This window comes from Nyctereutes procyonoides, unplaced genomic scaffold (genome assembly GCF_905146905.1).
Source record: "Nyctereutes procyonoides isolate TBG_1078 unplaced genomic scaffold, NYPRO_anot_genome, whole genome shotgun sequence".
NCBI lineage: Eukaryota > Metazoa > Chordata > Mammalia > Carnivora > Canidae > Nyctereutes > Nyctereutes procyonoides.
Window position 1 is genome coordinate 39,358,408 of NW_026575126.1, and position 23,148 is coordinate 39,381,555.

At 57.5% G+C, this 23,148-nt stretch overlaps 2 protein-coding genes and 1 long non-coding RNA gene across 8 annotated transcripts; 1 reads left to right on the plus strand and 2 right to left on the minus strand.

Moving 5' to 3' along the window:
• Positions 1–3,764: 3,764 nt before the first annotated feature.
• PRSS27 (serine protease 27) lies at positions 3,765–10,062 on the minus strand. The gene is made up of 6 exons (XM_055339317.1): positions 9,403–10,062; positions 6,767–6,793; positions 5,999–6,161; positions 5,011–5,282; positions 4,613–4,782; positions 3,765–4,165 (listed from the first exon to the last, which is right to left on the minus strand). Exons 1-6 carry the CDS (start codon positions 9,740–9,742, stop codon positions 3,875–3,877), a joined length of 1,263 nt encoding a protein of 420 aa, XP_055195292.1. The 5' UTR covers positions 9,743–10,062; the 3' UTR covers positions 3,765–3,874.
• A 4,848-nt stretch (positions 10,063–14,910) lies between these two features.
• LOC129520242 (uncharacterized) lies at positions 14,911–17,015 on the minus strand. 2 transcript variants are annotated; one of them, XR_008666538.1, is made up of 3 exons: positions 16,885–17,015; positions 15,566–15,818; positions 14,911–15,138 (listed from the first exon to the last, which is right to left on the minus strand). It is a non-coding gene; the product is annotated as an uncharacterized LOC129520242 (long non-coding RNA). The 2 variants fall into 2 exon arrangements; XR_008666537.1 differs by lacking the exon at positions 16,885–17,015 and adding an exon at positions 16,610–16,670.
• On the plus strand, positions 16,766–21,311 carry LOC129520241 (uncharacterized). 5 transcript variants are annotated; one of them, XR_008666535.1, is made up of 4 exons: positions 17,405–17,529; positions 18,021–18,075; positions 18,302–18,424; positions 19,013–21,311. XR_008666535.1 is itself a non-coding variant. In XM_055341304.1 (3 exons), exons 1-3 carry the CDS (start codon positions 16,766–16,768, stop codon positions 18,321–18,323), a joined length of 702 nt encoding a protein of 233 aa, XP_055197279.1. In that variant the 3' UTR covers positions 18,324–18,998. The 5 variants fall into 5 exon arrangements, 1 of the variants encoding a protein (XP_055197279.1); XM_055341304.1 differs by lacking the exons at positions 17,405–17,529; positions 19,013–21,311 and adding an exon at positions 16,766–17,390 and having other exon boundaries at positions 18,302–18,998; XR_008666533.1 differs by lacking the exon at positions 17,405–17,529 and having other exon boundaries at positions 17,568–18,075.
• Positions 21,312–23,148: the final 1,837 nt, after the last annotated feature.

Consider the following 23,148-nt stretch of genomic DNA (forward strand, 5'->3'; position numbering starts at 1 on the left):
CTCGTCTTCTTTGTCTAACTATGCAGTTCTCTCTGGGGTTTGGGGTGTTTGAGACTCACACGACCTGCACGGGCTCTGCCCACAGGACATGATGTTGGACCTACTAGAATCCCTGTAAAAAGCGCTGCTCGCATGCTTTGAGGACAGACCTTTCCTAGCTGTCAGGGGGCTGCAGGCGGGCAGCTCTCCGCTTCCTTGCGGGGTCCACCGGGCGCTCTGACCGCCGCCGAGCGGGGCGGAGGCTCGGGCGTGCCTAGTTTCCAGGGCTTCCGGAGGCTTCTCGCCTGTGTCCTCTTCTTTGCCAATAACCTGATTAACCAAGTTCTCCGGCACCTGGGACTTACCTCCTCCTTCCTGTGAGGTCTATTGTCTCTTGTTAAATGTTTGGCTTCACATTCATCGCAGTCTTTCTGGAGGACACATTTGGGCCCGGCAACCATTCCCCCGGGGTGCCCGGGGTGGGGGCAGCCCCGCGTTGGCCTTGGGGTGAACCTGTGTGTGCTGTTGGCCACGTGGCGTCGTTTGATTTGTGATCTTGACATAATAGATAGGCTTGTGGTTTTTTAATTTAAAGATATTAAGACTTAATTCACTAAAATTTATTCTGAGGGGTATTTATACTTTTATACTTTTTTAGGTATCCGTATTTTATCAGCTTACAGTTTAATGCCTAAGTTTCCCCTGAAAATAGCAAATAAAATTGTGTATTTATGAATGAGAACAACTGTTAGTGTCTCAAAGCGCACAGAGAAGCCGCTGCTGCAGAAGCGCTGACGTGGGCTCGTGGTGGCCGTCCGCCTGCCTGTCTGGCGGCCATCTGCATGTCGGGCGCCCACGAGGGCCCGGGGAGCGCCAGGGCTGGCACAGCAGAGCGGCACACGCCCATCTCCCACCTCGGCCGTGCCAGCACCACCACCTCACCTACCTCTTTTGCTGGCATCCTGCCCCATCCCTGGGGACAAAGGAGATCGTCTTCTAGTGACATTGTGAGGCACTCATGGCTCGTCATGGCAAGGGTGCACACCTGTCTGTCCCACTCTGCTCCCCATGCTGGCTGCTCTTGGTGATCCTAAGGTGCAGGGCGCCACCCAAACCCCTAGTCTTCTCTGGTGACCATCCTGTTTGCCAGGGTCTCGGGCATTTGCCTTGCTGGCCCAGGCTGGGAGTGGGCTGCGGGGACGCTGAGCTCGTGCTCAGTGTACAGTCGGGGGCATGGGGAGAGGACTCCAAATTCTGCTTCAGACAGTTTGCTCTCTGCACAGACAGCAGTTGGCACCTTCTGGCTCTGCTCCCAACAGCAGATCTGAACCTGTCTCCTGTCCACGTGCAGGGCTGGATGGGAGCTGGCCACCCAGCCCAGGTCCCAAGACTGAGGGCCCTTCCTCTGGGTCTGCCGGGCGGGGAGGCCTCCAGCCGGCCTGCTGCAGGGGGGTGGGGAGGGCACAGCTCCCTGAGGGCAGGACAGAGGGAGGCGGGCACGTGGAGTGTGCAGGGCACACTTACAGGGCACCGCACAGGGACCAGCAGTCCCCCTGCTTCTCCCCCACCCCCCATGTTCACTTGTGTCCACCCAGCAGGTCTCTCTGGCCTCGTCCAGCCTCCCCAGAACTGGAGGCTATGGCCGGCAGGTGCGCCAGCGCCCGTCAGTCCACCCTGTGTTGTGGCTGTTTGTCTGTCCGCGGCAGCCTATGCCCTCCGGTGCTCAGAGCTCGCATGGTCTCTGGCTTGGCCGGGAGCAGACGCAGCAGCTCACTCCAGCCCCTGGTTGGGAGGAGGTCGGTCTTTGACTTTGGGGGCGTTCACCAGCACACACACCCCTTCCTCTCCTGCGTGTGTCCTGTCTGCCCTGCCTTCTGAGCACCTGACCTATGGGCGGCTGCATCAGGTGGGGGGCAGGAGGGTCCTTTGGCCTCAGACTCTGGCCTCCTGCACAGATGCTCCAGGGCCAGTCCTGTGACTCAGAGCCACGGCTAACCCCAGGAGGCACCTGGGCTGCTGGGCCCCAGGTGTGGGCTTCCCTGCTCAGCTGCAGCCCCTGGAAAGGTCGCCCCCTCCTCTTGATTCACCTGTGGGCTGCTATGCTTGTCCCCCTCCAGGTGGGCTTTGCATCGTGGGCCCCCAGCCTAGGTCGGTGGACAGTGTCCCAGTCTGTGTGCTATCTGAGGCGCAGCTTGGCAGCAATGTGTCCCCCCCAGCCAGGGTGGGAGAAGGGACTGTGACAGCAGGGCAGTTTCTCTCCTCAGCCCTTGTCCCAGCACACATTACTTCCTGTGTCAACTCCATGAAATAAACCTGCTCTCCTTTTAAATCCCTAGTCTCTGTGAGAGTGTTTTCTCCTCCACTCTCTTGAATATCTGCCCTGGGTCTGGGTGGGCCCGAGTTTGGGGAGCCCAGGGGATGGAAACTGTGCCTAGAGTCACATGCTGGCCACCGTCCCACACAGGAGCTCCCAGCCTAGCTCAGTGGGGTGTCCTGGCATCTGTGCCCGGAAGGACTCTGACCAGACCCCTGCCCTGTAGCAGAGGCAAGAGGATGGGGGTGGTGGGAGTCCTCGGCACCAGAAGGCTGGGACAGCTGATGAGAGGAGGCGGAGGTCGGGGGGGTGGCAAGTCCTCCTCCAAGGAAGCCTGGTCTTTGTCCAGTTCCCACAGTGGGTTTCATTTTGGCCTCTCAACACAGAGGCGGCAGGGGGTCTCCCTCTAGAGACCAGTTAATCTTGAAGCACCCCCCACCCCAGCCTGGGGCCTGAGGCTTTTTAACCCCCCAGAGGAGGGTGGGGGGTTCCACCCAGGCCAGCCCGTGTTCACAGAACTCGTCGTAGGGCTGCCTTCAGGACCCCTGCAGCCTAGTCCTTCTCCCACCCCCACCCCCACCTGCAGAGCTAGGGGCTGCTGATGGGTTCTAGCTCATTTCTGCGTTCTCGCCAGTCCTTGCACAAACCACTGAATACTCTGGCTAGTGTGTCCTGGACCCAAAACCCTGTGGAAGGAGGAGGGAAGTGGGTCCTGGCCTTGGCCTGGGCAGGGGGACCCTATCCTGCTGACCTCCACGGCCTAGGCTGGGGACTCGTGCTGGTGCCTGCTTCCCCAAAATTTCGGGGGTTCTGGCCTCCTGGGGTGTTGGGGCCGGTGGCCCAGTAGAGCTGTCCCTGGGCTGCTGCAGGGGGGGTCTGGAGCCTGGGAGGGAGGCGCGTGCAGGGGACCCTGGGGCAGGGTCCATGTCTCTGCCTGTCCCTGCCCTGCCCTTCGGTGAGTTCACCACCACCCAGTCACCCCTGGGAGGCAGGAGGGCCCAGTGCCTCCAGTTCCCCACAGTTCTGGACTCCCCCCTGGGAAGTCGAGACTGAGGGAGGGGGCGGAGGAAAAGATGCTGGGGACGGTGGGGGGACCCCAAGGCAGCGGGAACAGCCCTTGCTCCTCCCCTGGTGGTGGGACAGCACAGCCATGATGTTAGAGAAGTCTTGGGCTGAATCAGACACAGGCAGGGGTGGCCATGGTCTCCACTGGGCCCCCATTTTTCCCACTGGCATCTGGTGCTGCCCCCAGGGTGATACTCCTGATGAAGACCATGTTGGCAAAGATCCTGAGACAGGGAGGGGAGCAGGGAAGCCCCTGTGAGTGGATCTGGGGATGGGTGTCCAGTGCACCTGCTGCAGCTCCCTTCCCGCCCGGGAGCCTCAGCCCCCACCCAGCACCGCAGCAGCCCCCCCGCCCCGACCTCGTGTGCCTCCCCCCACCTCCCTGAGGCACCACAGGGCAGCCAGCTCTGAGGTCAGGTTTTTATTGGAGCATAAACATAAATAAAAAAACAACTGGGCATTTGACCAGAGAGGACGAGAGCGCTATTTACAAATGTACACCATGGGTCCCGGGGCTCAGAGGAGAGCCAGCAGGGCCGCGAGGACTGAGAGGAGCATGTGGGCCGCCAGGCAGGGCACAGAGTCCAGGAGGTGCTGCTGGACCCGGTGCCCCCGCTTCTGGCCACCCGACTCGGCCTGTTGGAATTGTAGGTTTGGGATGATGCGATGGATCCAGTCACGGTGGGAGGTGACCCGGATATAGACACCTGGGCGGTTCCGGCGGGCACAGCCCTCGCCCCAGCTGATGACTCCTGCCTGCAACCACAACTGGCCCACCAGGCATACCAGGGGTCCCCCCGAGTCGCCCTGTGGGAGAAGCAGGGGTGCGGTCAGAGCCCCCAGGCCTGGGAGCCAGCCGCTGCAGCACACGGGTATGCGCACACTCTGGTCCCCGGCCCTCCCCTCAGCTCCTCCGGGAAGGTCCCTGTCCAGGACCCTGAGCCTGGCACCTGCTGGCTGGTCCTTCCTTCTCTGGCGGGGGGAGCCCATTTCCCGGCACCCCCAGAACTGCCTGCCCTGATTCACCTTGGAGGGGCTTGTTCAAAGTTTCTGGCCACACTGGACCCCTGAACCGACTATCCAGCCTGGGTGGGGCCCAGGAGTCTGATTCCCAACTGCTGGAATGCTGGGCTCTGATGCGGCCCACGGCCCCGCCTGCAGGGGCCTTGTGGTCCCAGCCGGGCTGGCTCCCCCTCCACCTGGGCCCGGCCTGAACGTCAGGAGCCGGGCTCGGCCTCCCACGCCAGCCCCTACCTTGCAGGCGTCCTTCTTGCCCTCGGCAAAGCCGGCACACAGCATGTCATCCTTGATGGCTTTGGGCTGGAGGCCGGCCTCGGCGTCCTTGCTGTAGAGCAGGTTACACTTGGGCGTGTCGATGATGGGCACTGCGAGCTTCTGCAGGACCCGCGGGCTGGGCAGGCAGTCTGGGGGCGAGAGTCTGCAGCTCAGCGCTGTCTCAGGGAGGGCCACCGCTCTGCGGCCCACGCCTTGCCGTCCCCCGTCTGCTGCTTTCCCACCCACTCCACCCACGAGGAGAGATCCACGTGCACCAGTATCAGCAGAAAGCGCTGGTTTGGAGCAGCCCCCCCCACAGACAGTCCAAAGCCTTCTCCAGACCTGTCCCCCACTCTCTCATGGCGCCACCTCATTACCTTCCTCACTGGGGCTGCCCCAGCCGGTGACCCAGCAGCTCATGCCCGCCTCAAAGGCCACCGAAGGGTCAGGCACACACACGGGGAGAATGTAGTTGCTGAAGGTCACAGGCGCCTCCAGCTCCACCAGCGCCACGTCGGCGCTGGAAGCCATGCCCCGGTACAGGGGGTTGCTCTCCACCCGCTTCACGTGGGCGTACACGGCGTGTGGCCCTGGTCTCACCAGCTGCCGCGCCCCAAGCAGGACCTGGTACAGGGAGGTTTCGGAGGTGCTGGCGGGAAAGAGCAGAGCTGCTGTGAGACCGCCCCTCTCGGTGGGGGCCCAGCAGAGATCTGGGAGACGGAGGGGCGGGGGGTGTTTCTCTGCTACAGTGCCTGGGCGCTCTGCACACTATCTTCAAAACAGTAACGTCCAGGGGGAGAAGCTGAAGCCACTCCCCCTCCTGCCCGACACCCAGCTCTACGCTCTGCCAGCCAGGTGGTCTTGGGCAAGTCACCCCGCAAGTTCTCCATGACCCAGTGTCCTCCTCTGTCAAATGGGTGGGGCCAGTAACAGTCTCTAACTGAAGGGGTTGTAAGAGGGGCCACCCACAGGGTGCAGTCGGGGGCCAGCCCACCAGCCCTGGGCAAGTGACCCCCCCCCTCGGAGCCCACACTTCTGAATTTAAGACTGGAAGTCCTAAAAAATTGCAGCGCTGGGGGGAGGTGAGATCCGCACTCGAGAAGCCCTGAGGGTCCGAGGCCAGCCAGCTCCTGGTTCTGGAGCCTGGGGGCCTGGGTGACCTCAGACGGGGCCAAGAGGAGGAAGGGACATTCCGCGCCAGCCCAAAAGCTCCTCTGGAAGCGGAGGCCCAGGCAGAAGGGGCACGTCCTGGGCCCGAGGTGTGGAGGGGGCAAGGGAGAGGGCAGGCACCCCCCGAGGGGGCCCCCCCAGGGCCGGTGGCGCTGTCCGAGGTGCTGGGGGCCCGTGGGAGGAGGGGTGACTCACTTGGAGAAGCAGTGCGCTGCCGTGAGGACCCATCGCTCTGTGAGGAGGCTGCCCCCGCAGAAGTGGCTTCCGTTGCGCTGGATGCTGACCTGCCAGGGCCACTCACCCTCCAGGGCGTCCCGGCCGCCCACCATCCGGTTCAGCATCCTCGGGCGCCCGCACACTAGGGCCGAGGCCAGGAGGCGCTCACTCGGGGCCCTTGCGGCTCCCAACCCCGCACTCTAGCGTCTGGTTTCTCCCCAACCCTGGGTCCTCCCTATCCTTGACCAGCGCTGAGCCCTCGGGCAGGTCAGGGCTGCGGGTGCTGGGTCACAGGCACACCCCTCCGGCCTTGGGAACGTGCCCCTGCCCTTCACCTCTGACCCAGCGACGTCAGACCCGCCTGTCGGTCACGAGACACAGAGAGGGTGCCAGGGAGGCACGTCAGGGAGTTATCCCGGAGCCCGGCAAGCAGGCTCCCGGAGGGGCCCCTGCACGCAGGTGACCCCAAGGGGTCTGCACTGTTACAGCAGAATGGTCTCCAGTTGTCCTGAGCCTCCTGCAGCCACCACCCCCTGCCTCGTGGGGCTCCCGTGCCATCTGCACTGCGGGGCAGACTTCCCTCCGTCCCCCGTCTTGGCTCTAATGCTGCTGAGCCACAGCCGTTCCCTGTACCCCACCTCTGGCTTCTGGGTCTCACTCCGGGGGATGGTGAGCCTCTGGCCCGTCTTGCAGCCCTCAGACCAGCCCCCGCCTCTGTCCCCCCATCCAAGGGCCCTGGGTGCTTACCGTGTGATACCTCGGCTCCCTGAGCCCCTGGAGGTGAGAAAAAAAGGTGGTCAGCCAGCTTTGCCGAAGCCTGCCCACCGCTGGCCAGTGTAGGCCTTCCTCTGCTCCGCTCCCAGCCTCCTGAGGACACAAGGACGGTCCCCACAGGGACCCGGCAGGGAGGGCCTGGGGTGCATCTGCAGGGGAAGACTGCCCGCCGCACGGGAGCCCACTGTGGCCTGCCTCGGGGGCAGGACAGCTTCTCACCCCCCACCCCGTGCTCGTCTGGAAGCTCTGGGCCTGTTTGGGCGCTGTCCCCCAACCCTGGAACACGCTGGAGCTGGGATCCGGGAAGAGGCCCCAGAGCTGCTCACACATAGTCTGTTCTCCCTGGAGTCTCACGTAGGTGTCTGTGGTCCTGGGGTCGTGGGGAGAAGCCACCTCCCCCAGCTGAGGGGACAGGCAGCAGGGTCAGAGTAGGGCCCGTCACCCCGGGATCCATCTCGATGCAGACACAGGGCCTGCTCTTGGGCCTCACGAGAACCTCCGCCCCAGCCTCGACACCCCAGCCCAGGGCCAGCAGCACCTGCCGGTCTCCCCGTGCCCCCAGCGCTGTATCTGGGTCACCGGGGGTGAATCTGATCAGAGCTGGGGCGGCTCGGGACGGCTCCTCCCCACCTCAGCCTGACCCCTTTGGAGACCAGAGGGTGTGGCAAGTTCGCTCTTGGACCCCAAGTAACCCGTCCTACAGCGGGGAGAGGCTGCAGGGCAGGAAGCGGTTGGGCTAGCCCCCGGGGGTTTTTACAAGGACCCCTTTCCTCCCTGCTGGACCATGGAGCGGAGGAGGTGGACCCTGGAGGCTGAGCAGGCACAGGCAGGACTGGGCACTCTTCACAGTAGGGGTGCCAGGCGGAAGCGTGGGGGCAGAGTGCTGTCTTCTGGACGATTCTGCACTAACGTTCCCTCGGACTCCTCCCCTCCCTGTGGAGACTTTCCAGGGTCTTCTGGTGCCCCCCGCAGCCAGCCCCCTCCCCTCACACCCAGGATCTAGCACGCACCACAGTGGCCTGGTGGGCCCCTCCCCCACCTTTAGTCTGCAGAAGTCCTCAAAGCAGCTGAGTGCAGCTCTGCTTCTCATTCAGGCCGAGCCCTCTGACCCCTGAGCGCTCACTAATGACACCCCTCTACCTGGGGGCCCTTTCTTCCTGGACTCTGCTGGCCCAAATACTGTAGGTCCTAATCCAGATCAAGGCCTAAGTGAAATGCCACTTCCTCCGAGCAGCCCTCCTTGCTTCTGCTGTCTGTCTAGGAAGCCTGGCTCCTGCTCCTGAGCTCGCCATCCTCCCGCTGGGCCACACAGAGCTCTGCCCACCTTGCCGTGGAACTGATATCATAGTCTCATCTCACCCGCGGCCCACAGGGCTCCCCCCTTCCAGGGGGCCTGAGCCCAGGGATCCTGTAGAGGGACAAAAGAGCTGTGGGGGCGGGGCGGACTGGGGCGGGCACTGTGGAGCGCTAGGCTCTGCGGAGCGGGTGCCCTGTCCGGGGCTGGGTGAGCTGCCTCGTGTGGGCCCAGGGCCCCCATGCTCCTGCAGCTGGTCAGGACTCAGCTGGTGGGGGGAGACCCGAGGTTCTAGGAGGTGGGGGTGACGATGTTCTTGAAGGAGTCCACGACCCCTGCTCCTGGCTGTGAGCCAGAAGCAGGCAGTGACCGGGATTACTCACCCCGCTGGGAGCAGTGGCAGCTTACACCCCTGCTGGAGACGGGCTCCTCCCAAAAACCTCACTATCCTTGTGCCGGGAAGCCAGGGGGCAAGGGTTGGACGGCCCTGGGGAGCCCAGGAAGACTGGAACCCCCCCCCCCACTGAAGTGCTTCCCTGGTGTCCTCAGACCCCTGGTAGGAGGTCTGGAGCCCCAGCAGAGTCCAAGCCTGGGGTGACCTGGCCCAGCCCTGGGAGGTGACTTGAGGACAGGGAAGTGAGGTGGCACCAGGCCGGCCAGGCTAGCCCAGGAATGCGGGAGGGTTTCCCTGGCAGGGAGCAGCACAGCCTGTGGGAAGGGGCCTGGCAGGTGGGGTTCCCCGGCTGCCACCTGCCCACCCTGAGCCAGGACCGGGAGAAGGGAAGGGGACACAGGCTTGCTCCTCCCCACACACCCTCCCTGTCTGGTGGGAGCAGGAACCTGCTGCACCCGCAGCTCCCCACTCCCAGGTGAGCCTCCCCTGGCCCAACAGAGGGTGACCCAAGGCTTCGGAGCCCAGGGGCCCCAAGTTCAGATCCTGTACATTGCAGCCCGTGTCTGTATCTGGGGACAGGAAGAGACTGAGGTAGGAGGAAGCAGAAGCCCCAAGCCCAGAGCTTGGCCCCTGAGCGCCAAAGATGAGGTAGGAGTCAGGGGAAGGAGAGCCCCCCATGCTTCTGCCTGAGTCCTGGATCCTGCGCCCCCAGCCCCGTCCTGCCTTCTGCGGGTCACAGCCCCAGGAGTGAACCTCAGAGCCTTCCCACCTGCTCCGCAGGGCCGTGGGGCAGGAAAGGGAGCCTGTGCGGCAGCTAAAGGCCTGTCCAGGGAGTGGGGAATTTGGCTGGAGGTCCGGGCAGGTCAGAGGGCACCCCTCTGCGCGGAGGGGGACCGGCTTTCTGCATTGTCCAGTACTCACCAAACCCCAGCAGCAGCAGGAGCAGGGCCAGGGCTGGCAGGCGCCGCATGGTCTCAGCCTGGCTGGGGCACCGGGCAGGGGGCAGTGAGCGGGAGGCCCGTGAGCACCAGCTCCAGGCACACGGCTCCATGAAGTGGGGTTTTATGCTGGAGGTGAGTGTCGGCTGGGCTATGCCACCCGACCTGTCGGCCCGGCCTGCCCAGGTCCTCTCAGCCGGAAGGAGGTGCCCCAGAACCCAAACTTCTCCGTGACCTGTCCCTGAACCCCGAGGCACCAGATCCCTCACCCCAAAATACTGACAGGTCGTGGGGCCGGCTGTGCCTGCCCCATTTGGGTGCATGTGGCCTGGGATTCCCCGAGTCCTGACCAGACATCCCCCCACCCCGCTGGCCCCAGGCCCCGCCTAAGCCGACTGCAGCCTGCCCGCCGGACCCTCCGTTTCATTCATTCGTTCACTGGTTCATTCATTGATTTATTGAGCATCCACTCCTACGCGGGCATCGGTGGACAGCTCGGTGCGCCCCGCGGCTTAGCTGCTAAGGGCAGGAAAGGTCCAGCGCCCCCTCCCGGGGCTACACCCTCCTCCCGCGCGGCGGGCGGGGGGCTTCCCGGCATCCGCGGGCCGGGCCGGCGGGCGGGGCGGAAGCGGGTTCTGGGAAGGCCGGGCCGGGAGGAGCGTCCGGGGCGCCCCTGCCTTGGGCGCGGCCGGCCGGGCTCCTGGACGTGCGGCCGCGGCGGAAGCGGCTCCGGAGGAAGTTATTTGGGGCACGGGGCTGACGTCAGAGCCGGGCTCGGGGCGGGGTGCGGTGGGCGCCGGGCGGCAGGCCGCGTCTGCCTCAGTTTCCCCGCCTGCGGTGCGGGGGGCGGTGCGCGGACCGGGAGCGGGTGCGGGGAGCGCTGGGTGTGCTGCGGCCCCGCCCCCACCCCCCAGGCCCCGGCCCGTCCGCGGGGCGCCGCTGGTCGGCGCGGGCCTGCCCCCTGGTGGCCGCGGGCTGCGGGGCGCATGGTCTCTCCCCGGGACCCCCCCCTCCCCGCGGAGGGTGCGGGCCGTCGCCCCCCTGCTCATCCCCCCACCCCCCCGGCGCTCGGCTTCCTGAGTACACGCGGTGCCCACACTTCCAGCCGCAGCCCCCGGCGTGGAGGCGGCCACGAGGCACACTTTAAAGGGAAAAACGGGATCCCTGGGTGGCTCAGCGGTTCAGCGCCTGCCTTTGGCCCAGGGTGTGATCCTGGGGACCCGGGATCGAGTCCCATGTCGGGCTCCCTGCGTGGAGCCTGCTTCTCCCTCCGCCTGTGTCTCTGCCTCTCTCTCTCTCTTTCATGAATAAACAAAATCTTTTAAAAAAATAAAGGGAAAAACGTCTAAAGTGTGGAAAGTGTTTCCAAATGAGAACCAATCTGACTAATAGGCTTTGCTGAGAAGTAGATGCAAATATAAGCCGCGGCGGGAGGGGCCAGAGCTCGCTCGGGGTCAGCAGGTGGAGCAGGAATGCGGTCTGGCGGGCGCAGCTCCTCCTCCCGGTGGCGGGCGGGCTGCCGGCGGCGGGCGGCGGGGCTCAGCGGGGCTCGGCTTCTTCGGCTCTTCCCCGACTCCGTGACTTCACTGTGGCCAGGATGTTCCAAGAGGAAAATCCGAAATACAGGAGAAGCATTAAAGTGTTAATGGGCCACGTTACATGTATAGTTGCAAACACAAGAAACCAAACAAAATAAAAACTGGTCTGGCAAGGAGAATTCAGTAGTACGATAATGATGAAAACGTTTTAACTTTTGTAACAACAGCAGCAGCCACATCCTCCAACTCCCAAAAGAAAAGGCAGCAGAATGTTCAGCAGCGACAAGCTGGGCGCGTGTCTGTCATTAGGTGGATTTCCTTCAAAAGCAGGCGGATGGGAAACCGGCCTCGATTCATGGAACAGGAGGGATGTTCAGAGGACCTTTGGTGAGCTGATGGGACCCAGTCCATGGGAGCTTTCTGTGATGCTCCAGTTGAAGGAAGAGAGGCAGGACCCAAGGTGGTGCTGACGGTGGTCCTGCTCATGCCCAGGACGCTCTGCCTCTCCCAGCAGTGCCGCCACCTTCCCAAGTCCCCAGGATGAGTCGCCCGCTCCAGGACTGTGGCCGCCAGCTAGAATCTCTCCCCTAAGGAACCTGGTGGGAGGGCCAGAGCTCCTTTTCTGCCCCATTCAGATAAACCGTCCCAGGAGAGGACATAAAGTGGCCCGTGTGTCCTGGCCCTGGGATGGGTCCAGGCAGGTCAGCTGGCCTCCACGTGGCCACAGGATAGAGTTTGTTAACAGAAAGGAGGAAGAGGGAAAGATGTTGATGAGTAAGAAGCACACTCTCAGTAAGCGGGAGACATTAAAATAAAGACATTTTCGGGGAAAAAAAAAAAAAGACATTTTCAGGCACATCTCGGTAGCCCCCACACACTGTTCTTGGGAAGCCCGGACGAAGGATGTGCCCTGCGGGAGGAGTGCACCAAGCAGTGGGGAAATGTGGGCCGAGGAACACAGAGCCGAATCGCAGAAGAGTGGTGAGGGGAACCTCTAGGATGCCGGGGAAGGGGTGTGCCGGGGTGACCACTGTACCCCACGCAGAGGGCAGGCAGGCCTCATGGGGACACCGAGACACAAGCAACAGGCAGGCCGACATCGTTACCATCGTGCCCTCTGTCACTGCAGTCTTTTCACGCTGATGAGCCTACCGGAGGATGTGCTCCACCAAAACAAATTGGAAACGGAGGCAGAGGAAGACATGGGACCCGGGCAGGGCGTACAAGCCGGGAGAAAGGCAAACGGAATTCCAAGGATGACAGTGAAGGGATGTCCCAGACAGGAGAAAGACGAGCGTCCCAAGGAGGGATGCAGCCAACAAGGAGAAATGGGAACTTAGTCCCTAATGGGATTGACCTTGCGGGGCTTTGGAAAGCGAGGGTAGGTGCAAACAAAAATGAACACCCCCGACAAAAGCAGTCATTAACTTCAGGGGGCGGGGGTCAAGTTAAGAGAGGAAGCAAACCCAGGAAGTAGGCTGCGAGGCCCACCCAGGGCCCCCAAAGCCTCATCCCATGCTGCCATCAGCCCACCTCGAGCTCCAGGATCTTGTCAACTAAACCAAATTCAGGTGCGGTGGAGCCTTCAGGGATGTGGCTGCTCCCACTCTGAGGACCTGCGAACCCGAGTTCACCTGGCCCACCCAACACCCCTGGCGAGCCAGGGGCAGCACAACCGTCATCCACCAGCACACATAGCAGTCGCTGGTCGACTTCTGAAATCCAGCGGGCATGTGCTGCTCCTTTCTCCGCCAGGGAGCAGGGAGTGTGGCTTGTCCGGAGTCCCTGGCAGTGGTGCTCCGTGACCCTCCATGCCACCCTCCAGGCCGTGGGCTCCAGTTTCCAAATCATCCGTCCTCCATAGGAATGGTCCCTGTCCATAGTGGAATAGCTTCCTCTGCTAACCTTTCTTACCTGTAGAAAGTGAGGAATCGGGGCACCTGGGTGGCCGCATCAGTTGGGCGTTTGTGCATCTGCCTTCAGCTCAGGTCATGATCCGTGAGTCCTGGGATGGAGCCGCGTGTTGGGCTCCCTGCTCAGCGGGGAAGACTGCTTCTCTGTCTCCCTCTACCTGCCCCCCTGCTTGTGCGCTCTTTTTCTCTAAAATAAATACATAAAATCTTTTTTTTTAAACTGTGCACCAAAAAAAAAAACTGTACCTGTAATTTATCTCTCACCCAAATAAGAGTTAAAACCAACAATTAGTTTATTTTTCTTTTAAAGTATATTTATTTATTTTTGAGAGAGCATGGGAGAGGGGCAGAAGGAGAAGCAGACTCCCCCGTTGAGCCCGGAGCCAGACATGGGGCTCGATCCCAGGACCCCTGGATCATGACCTGAGCTGAAGGCAGATGCTTACCAGACTGAGCCACCTGGGCACCCCAACCGTTAGTTTTTAAAAGCCACTTGAGGACATTGGCCAGTCTGACCTTTGGCATTTGTTGACCTTGTTAGATCTTGGTTGACTGAAACACCGAATACAAAATACGCTCCGTTTGTCTCTCACAATGCTTGGGATTGTTCTCAGGCCATTCTGCCCTTCTGCACTCTGATACGTGGTGCTCAGATGCCGCCATAGAACCGTTATTCTGAGCAGGCATCCAACGAATCACAGCATGTCAACAAAAGACCAAAGCCTCAATGGTCAAATGTGGTCTTTTAAGAGCTTGTGGGATTTTCTTCGGGAGGCGGGGTGGTGTTGAGAAAGTCTAATAAGGGAAATGGCGCACAACTGGGTGAGCAGAAAAGTTGCTGTCAGGACGAGGCCAGACATCCTGTGACCTGTCATCTGTGTCCACCACGTGATTGTCAGGATTTTCTCAGAATCCATAAACAAGGGCATTGTTTTCTTTGTTATCTCTACAAAACCTACTCAGGGACAGAACGACCAGACCTGCTGATCTGCTAATGAATTTACCTCGAAAAATGTGTAAAATAGATTCACCTTTGCTAGACCGTATCATCTGTTTATCCTTTCTCTTTTTCTCTCTTATAAATATTTATTTATCTACTTATTTATTCATCCAGCTTCATTGAAGTATAATTAGCAAATAAAAATTGCATATATTTACAATGTAAAACGTGGCTTCGTATATGTATACATTGTGACATGATTACCACAATTAAGCTAATTAACACATCCATCACCACCTGTAGTAACTTTGTGTGTTGTGAGAACACTTGAGGTGTAATCTCTTAGCAAACTTCAAGTACACAATGCACTATTATTAACTACAGTGAAGGAGCTCTATATTAGATCCCTAGAACTTATTCATCTTATAACCAGAAGCTTGTACTCTTTGACCAATGTCTCCCCATTTCCCCCACCCCATAGCCCCAGCAACTACCACTATGCTCCTGTGACCTTTTCAGATTTCACATATAAGTGAGGTCATACAGTCTTTCTGTATCTGTGATCTTTCTGTATATAGTGTGTATATCCTAACAAATACACACAAATGTATCTTATGTCAATGCCACTTCAAATCAGTGGGGAATGAAATGATTATCCCGTAAACACCATTGAAAAAAAATCAGCAAATATACAATATCTCTGTACTTTCCATCATTCGCAAAAATGGTTTTAAAACCCTAAACTATAAATACATTGGAAAAAATATAGAAGTGTTTAGAACCCTGGAATGCACAAACCAAATGCCAATGCCATAAATATGAAAATATTTAAATGTAGGGGATCCTGGGTGGCTCAGCGTTTTAGTGCCTGCCTTCAGCCCAGGGCGTGATCCTGGAGTCCCAGGACTGAGTCCCGCATCAGGCTCCCTCCAAGGAGCCTGCCTCTCCCTCTGCCTGTGTGTGTGTGTGTGTGTGTGTGTGTGTGTCTCATGAATAAATAAATAAAATATTTAAAAAAATAATATTTAAATGTAAATGCTATTCAAAGACAGTTTTATTTTTTGAATTTGTCCTATGGAATGATATTGAGTCATACATTCAACTAGACAACAAATTTGGGTAAAATTTTTTTAAAAAGTGTGTAAATGAGAGAGAGTATCTGTGTGTTTGACGAGAGTTTGGGGCATAAGGGGGGGGGCGGGTCCCAGATAAGGAGTCAGGAGCCTTCAGCCATACTGTGTGCAGTCTTCCTTTCTGGTAGGAGCACAGAAGGAAGGTGGGAGATACATCTGAAAAGTTGAGTGTCACTGCAGACGCGGAGTTCATGTCTGGAGAATAATGGGGAACACATCCTGACCCCTCTCTGTCGGGACTGGCTGCTTGACCCCATAGCCCACGTTCCTACTCAGCCTCAGCAGCCATCGTCCACACCCACGCCCACCCCCAGCCCCACCAGGCCCAGCCTCTCTGTTCTAGCCCAGTCTCCTAGGCCCTCTACAAACACTGGCCTCTGCCAGGGCGAGTTTGTCAGCCCAGGAGCTCCACCCTCTTCCTTCTTTTGACAACTTCCCTCTGCCTACAAGCCCCACTTGTCCGGGCTGGGTGACAGCTTCCTTACCTCCTCCAGAAAGAATGAGTCACCCCTTGGCACTTTGATCTGCGTTTTTCAATGCACTTATCACACTCATAGTAATTGTCTGTTTATTATTTCTTGCCCCATTAGTGAACTCCCTGGGGTCATGCATTGTGGCTCACCCTCATCTCTGCAGCCCTATACCTCCTCAGGTCCACCACAGTGAGTACTGAATAAAGTCCTGAATGCACAGGCAGGTCTCCTGGTGTCTGTTCATTTCCTCTCCTCAGCATGTCCTCCGTATGGGCCTGATTCTCATCCAAAAGCAAAGTTTGCATTATATCACCCCAATTCAAAATCCTTTCCTGGCTGACATTCACCAGGGAAACTCCTTCGAGTGTTGGCATTCAAGGCCTTGCCCATGTGCAGTGAAGGCTGTTAGGACAGTTAGAGAAAGGTCAGGTGAGAGTCACAGTCAGGGTCAGGGTTAGGCAAGCTGACCTTAAGTAAACTGACAGCCCAGGGTAGCACATAATTTCCTCCCTCCCTTCTTCAAACATACACTGAGCACCATGGTCAGGACCTGCATTGGGCCTTAATAAAGATGAGGCTGATTCCGTTCCTATGCTGGTCCCAAAGAAGCCCGGAGCCTTATTTTCTTGAATGTCCACCCTGGTCACTGTCTAACCCAAGTGATGTGCTGGGGACTGCTTAAGCAGCAGCTCTGGGGAGTGGGGTGGGGGTGTGGTGATTGCCAGAATCCACCAATTTTTATAATGAAAATTGATAAGGGCCCCTGGATGGCTCAGTCAGTTAAGTGTCGGTCTTCGGCTCAGGTCATGATCTCTGGGATCCTGGGATCGAACCCCGCATCGGGCTTCCTGCTCAGCGAGGGGTCTGCTTCTCCTTCTGCCTCCTCTCCCACTCATGCTCACTCTCTCAAACAAATAAATAAAATCTTAAGGGGATCCCTGGGTGGCGCAGCGGTTTAGCGCCTGCCTTTGGCCCAGGGCGCGATCCTGGAGACCCGGGATCGAATCCCACATCGGGCTCCGGTGCATGGAGCCTGCTTCTCCCTCTGCCTATGTCTCTGCCTCTCTCTCTGTGTGTGTGACTATCATAAATAAATTTTTAAAAAATTAAAAATAATAAAAAATAAATATAAATAAATAAATAAATAAACAAACAAAATCTTAAAAAAAAAAAGTTGATAAAAAGGAAACCACCTTTAGAATGCAGTCAGGACGCCAGCAGGAGGCGCTCTCAGCCCCGTTTCTCCGGAAGAGCCGCCCCAGCAGGGAGAGTCACACCTGGCAGGTGGACGCTCCTTTACTACCGCAGCGGGAGGAAGCTTTCCTCCTGCCCTGGCAACGGCACAGCCAATGGGAGACTGCCACAGCCCAGCCAATGAGAAGCCCCCATACTTAGACCTCCTGGCTTCCTCCAATGGCCTGAGAGTTTACAACAAGCAGGGTGCTCGCGGCCCCGCTCACGGCCTAACCTGGTGGCGTGAGCGGTGGGAACCTTCCCGTCCTCGCTGCGGTCCAGCTGCCACCACGGCCACTGACTGTGGGGTCGGAAGTCAGGTCCCCAGGCCCGCGGTGCGGACGCGACACGCACGGAAACGTCAACAACAGGTCGCAGTGAAGGCAGCGCAAGGCTTAGGAAGAGCGGTTTTGTTCGCTGTTTTTAAAGTGCTCAATCCCGAGAGGACGGAAGTGTTTTCAGTTACGGCTTTTAAAGACCCTGAACAGGGGGCGGCCAGCTCGGCGGACGCTGCGTGTCCCGGGGACCGCGCCCTCCTCCGCCCGCCGCCCCACGCGTGGCGGCGCCGCGCGCACACCCCCGCCCGGCAGCTTCTGCGGCCGGAAGTCGGCCGGCGCCTTCCCGGCACGCCCCGCGCGGTGGGTGCACTTCCGCCGGCAGCGTCCCGAGTCCCGCTGCGTCAGTGCGGAGGGCCGGGCGGGCGGAGGGGCCGCCTTCTCGCCCCGTGGCCGACCGCGCTGGGTATGGCCGCCGCTGGGCCGCGCTTTCTGCCGCTTTTCTTCCTTGCTGGCGGGTGGTGCTCCCCGCCGCCGGCCGCGTCCGCCTGCCGCTTGTCTCGCCCCGGGAGAGCCCGGTCTTGGAAGAGTTGAGGCGGGAGGAGGTGGGGTGCGGGCGGAGGGTGGGGGTTCGGGGCCCGTGTGAGAGGGCTTCCGGATGCGGGCTTTATTAGGATTGGGGAGGCTCGGCTACACAGCTGAGGATTGTTAGGGACGTGTTTCGGGATCTGCGGTCCCGGTAAGGTGACGGTCTTGGCCTTGGAGCTGCAGTTGGAGCTTAATGCTACCTGTTGAAAGTTGTGCAGTTGGGGTTTTTTGGTTTTTTTTTTAAAGATTATTTATTTGAGAGGGAACACGAGCGGGGGGGGGGGTGGCAGAAGCAGGTCCCCCGTTGAGCAGGGAGCCCGACATGGGGCTCGATCCCAGGACCCAGAGATCATGACCCCAGCCAAAAGCAGATGCTTAATCCACTGAGCCACCCGGGCGCCCCGAGACTTGTGCAATTTTTTTTTTTTTTTGACTTGTGCGATTTTTAAATGGATTTTTGTGAAGTCAAGAGAGTCCGGTTGTTTGCAGCTTTTGTTTCCCTGGGCAGGTGTTCCTGGCATGATCAAGCCCCAAAATACAGTCACGTTACTTGCTTCACCCGTGTGAGTCACCAGTCACCGTCCTTGGTTAATTGTCCTCAAAGGAATCCTGTAAAGGGTTTGCTTCTGTGTAGGATGGGGGTCATATTTCGGGGTGGGGGGGAGGGGGAGTAGTGGGCTTGCCCCGAGAAGGCCACCTTTTCAGCTCGGGTTAGCCTTCCAGAATTACAGCACCGCGGAGCTCATAAAAAGGACTGAGTCCTGAAAAACACTTCTTATTCTCACATAGGAAGAAGGAGCTGCCAAATTGAAACGAATAGATGCTTATTAATACCTCAGAAGTATTACTGCTCCCCAGCCAGCTGCAACCCACAGCATATTTAGGGGCCCATTGCATTTACTCTGGAGAGAGGTGTGTGCCTGTGATCCATGCCCTGTGGTCAATGCTTCGGAAGTGAGAATGCTCCAGGCTTATCGAGATCTTGCAATGGCCCTGGGGCATCTGACTCCTGGCCTCGTGCTTCCCCGCTGCCCCCGTCTGAGCTCATTTCCTCATCTGTACAGTGGGGAGGATGATGCTTTGAGCAGAATAAGGAGGAAGCGAGGCCACGTGTTGAGTATGGCAGCCAGCCATTGTTGGAACCAAAGTCTGCACGGTCCTGGAGCTGCGACAGGCGTCACCGGCCGTGGCTGCTCTGCGTATTAGCATCTAGAACAGATGGAGGGCCCAGAGTTAGCAAGTTAGGGAGGACTTGGAGGGTTAACCAGGTTGGGAGCCCGCTGGAGAAGTGGACAGGATATTAACCCCTTCAGCTCAGTCTCCCTTCCTCCCTTTGCCACACTGCTCCCCACCCCTGCCCCCCAGGACAGGTGCAGCAGCAACATGAAAGAAACTCAACCGGTTTTAAACAGATTTAAACAACCAGAACAGGCTCAGGAGGCTTAGAGGCGCCTGCCTCAACAGGCAGTAACTTTTTTTTTTTTTTTTTTTTTTTTTAAGATTTCTTTGAGAGAGAGGACAGAGGGAAAGAGAGTCCTCACGCCAGGGAGCCTGACATGGGGTTCATCCCAGGACCTGAGCCAAAATCAGGAGTTGGCTGTACAACTGGCTGAGCCACCTAGACACCTCCAGGCATGAATTTTTCCATTGTTTGAGTTTGGGACGGTCTCAGGGAGGGCTGGAGCACCTGGGCATTTGGGGCAATTGGGGGCCTTAGGGATGTGGCTATTTACCAATCCATAGTGGACATCCAGTTTGGGCCCTGTCAGAGCATCCCGGCTGAAAATCTGCCTGCTTAGGTAGCATGGGGCTTCAGTCCAGGCCCTGGCATGTGAACGACAGGGTCTCCTGGTGAAAGCTGGGGTCTCCCAGTGAAGCCTCGGCTTCAAGGGGCCCCTGGACATTTGAGTGGCACCCGTATGGAACTTTGCTAGGTGTGCAGGTCTGCCCATCTTAGACTTGGAGAAATCTTTCCCCTTCCCTGTTCCTAGCTGACACATTTCCTGTCTGCTCGCTCTCCACACCAGTGCTCCCCTCTTTCACAACACCTTGCTGGCAAATTCAGCCCTGACACCGCATCATTAGGAACTGGGGAGCTAGTGCTTCATTCCTTAAGGGCAAGGAAGACAACCTTCAAACTGCCAGGACACGAGGAAAAATATTTGTATTCTCTATTTTTCCATGGTAAAGAAAGGGAAAAAATAGAAATCACTAGTTTGACAATACATATCAAGTAAGTTTATAGCCTAGTGATTTCCCTACTAGGGATATAACTTGAGGAACTAATCAGAGATTTTTTTTAGGGGCACCTAGGTGGCTCAGTGGTTGAGCCATCAGGAAACTGCCCAATATGTTACATTTTAAAAGCAGATTGAGGGCAGCCTGGGTAGCTCAGTGGTTTAGCGTCTGCCTTCGGCCCAGAGATTGAGTCCCACATTGGGCTCCCTGTGTGGGGCCTGCTTCTCCCTCTGCTTCTCTCTCTCTCTCTCTCTCTCTCTCTGTAATAAATAAATAAAATCTTAAAAATAACAAAAGCAGATTGAAATAATATAAAAGGGAAAAAATAGAATTTGTAGCTTTATTAAATATAAATTTGTAAACTGTTTCTTTAATCAGTTGATTCCATAAAATTGCCATTACGTGCCAGGCACTGAGGGGTATACTAGTAAGATCTTAAAAATGTAATTTTCAAGGGGTCCTTGGCTGGCTCAGTCCATAGAGCATCCGACTATTGATCTCAGGGCTGTGGGTTCAAGCCCCACACTGGGTAGAGAGATTATTTTTTTAATTATTCTTTTTTTTTAATTTTTTAAAAACGTAATTTTCAAAAAGGTAAAGGCATGACTTCCAAATAAATATAAAATGGGGATGTGTCAAAAATTTTAACTCATTAATGAATGAGGAAACCAAGAGGTTGTCAGAAGTGGTTTAAAGGGGAATCTGAAGGGCATCCCGGGTGGCTCAGCGGTTTAGCGCCGCCTTCAGCCCGGAGCCTGATCCTGGGGACCCGGGATCTAGTCCCACGTTGGGCTCCCTGCATGGAACCTGCTTCTCCCTCTGCCTGTGTCTCTGCCTCTCTCTCTCTCTCTCTCTCTGTCTCTCATGAATAAATAAATAAAATCTTAAAAAAAGAAAAAATAAAGGGGAATCCGAAGAAAAGACATCTATAGGAAGTCAGGAGTGTGCTAATTGGATGCAAAACTGGTCAGTATGCTACAGAGCAAGAAAACTGTAATGTTCAGAATCCTCTTTTTCACAGGATGGAGGGGGCAGGCGGGGTAAAACAGCCTAGTTGAAAGCCATCATACAGAGACCCTCCTAGAATCAATGCCTCCGGAGGACCTGCTCTCTGAGCTCCGCTCCGCCGGAAGCATGGCCATCACCGTTGCATGTCTCAAAGTCTTTTGCGGTTTTTCCCAACAAACGAGAGAAGTTCCTGGCTGGTGGAACTATCCTTCAATCTAGTTAATAAACATACAATAAATTTTTTGAGATTTATTTATTTATTTATTGAGAGAGAGAGAGAGAGAGAGAGAGGCAGGCAGAGGGAAAAGCAGGCCCCACGCAGGGAGCCCGACATGGGACTCGATCCCGGGTCTCCAGGATCACGCCCTGGGTTGAAGGCGGTGCTAAACTGCTGCGCCACCAGTGCTGCCCAACATACAGTAACTTTAATAAATGTATAAGCTGACAGTTTTTTCACCAAAAGGTAAAATGACTTTTCTGAGGTCATCTCAGATTTTATTTATCAGTTAAGGAGGGACCCAGTAAGATTTTACATATAACCTGTTCTTTTTTTTTTTTTTTTAAGATTTTATTTATTTATTCATGAGAGACACAGGCAGAGGGAGAAGCAGGCGCCCCGCAAGGAGCCGGAGGCGGAACTAGATCCCGGGATCACGCTCTGAACCGAAGGCAGACGGTCAACCGCTGAGCCACTCAGGTGCCCCCATACAACCTGTTCAAAAGAGAGTGCAAAGCACCACACATTTATACTCAGGCAAGGATTGCTGGATGAATTTGTCAACTGATGGAAACCAGCAGAGCTGTCAAGACACCGGGAACAACTGGTTGCATTGGTGGGACGTAACTTATTTTTCTAGAGACAAGAAATATTTGCACTGGGGGACATCTGGGTGGCTCAGTGGTTGAGCGTCTGCCTTCAGCCCAGGGCGTGACCCCAGGGTCCTGGGATAGAGTCCCACATCAGGCTCCCGGCATGAAGCCTGCTTCTCCCTCAGCCTGTGTCTCTGCCTCTCTCTCTCTCACATAAATAAATAAATAAAAATCTTAAAAAAAAATTATTTGCATTACTGTCATTTTTCTGCCAATTAAGTTTTGTCCCTACAGAGCTGTAAATAGCCTAATCAGACAGGCACACACCCCATGGGATCCGATCATCTCTGGGGACACCAGCGCTGCCACCAGGGACCTCTTGTTACTGTGTTTGCCCAGAGCACATCTGTACTTGTGCCCACGGTGCTGAGTAGAAGAGTCACGGACGGGAAGCTGTAGAAGGTGCTGCCTATGAAGATGGGGTTAGGGCCTTCCAGGTGGAGGAGCACGTGCGGAGGTCCCGGAGGGCAGAGGGCTTCCCGGAGGGCAGAGGGCTTCAAGAACAGGGGTGGGGGGTTGGGGGGGCACGCATCCTCCTGTGCTTGGACCCTGGAGCAGCCGAGCCAGGAATGGGCGGCAGGGAATGTGGGGCCTGAGAGGAGTCGAGTCCCTTCCAAACACACTACCCCCCCCCCCCCGTACAGTGTCACAGGAGGAAGCGTCCTGATGGAACTTGGTCGAACCCCCCTGGTTGCCGTTGGCTGGTCCCCCGGCACAGCTGATGAGCTGAGAGCCCAGGAGAAGGACTTGGAGGCCCCGCTCGTGGCTGGAGCCCCGCTCCCTGCTGAAGGATCCTGTTGCCAGTACTGCGGGGGGCGGGGGGTGCCCGGGGCACTTGCCTGCGCCCCAGTGGCAGGCCCCACAGATCCGTGGCTGCTCAGGCCCTTGTGGTTCCTGTGACTGATGACAAGATGCACCCCAGCAACAGCCATCAGGAAACTGCAAAAACAACCCTGATTTTATTACAAGTGCTGTAGGGGACACGGTACGCCCAAGGGCCACCCAGTGAGGTCGCAAGGAGGCGGGAGGAGTGCCGACCTGGGCTCTGCCTCTATTAGGGTCCAGGGAAGGCTGGGCTCTCCTAGCCTCACTCTTTACTGGTGAGTTTAAGCAGCGGGAATTAGGGCACGGGAAGGGGGGAGTAGGGTCCTTGGAGGGTCCAAGTCTCTAGCTCAGCCACGGCTTTCGGCAAGGGACCAGCCTGGCCCCTTGTCCAGTTGTTAACTAGTAGCTTGTCGAGCGGCTGGCGGTTATGTTTATTACAGAAGGACGTCTTTGACGTGGACTCCTCTGATCTGTGATCCAAAGCTCGGTGTCAGGACTCCTGCTACCCCCTGCCTGACTCAGCTTCTAAATCCTCTGGAATTTCCCGGGGGGCAGGGGTGTCTTGTTTGAGGAGGCAACTCTAGGACAGCTCCAGGACAGAGGCCGGTCACCAGCAAGACCAAGCCTCCAGGGGACGGGAAGGGGCTGGAATTCATCATCATCATGCCCACAGGATGAGGCCTCCATGGAAATCC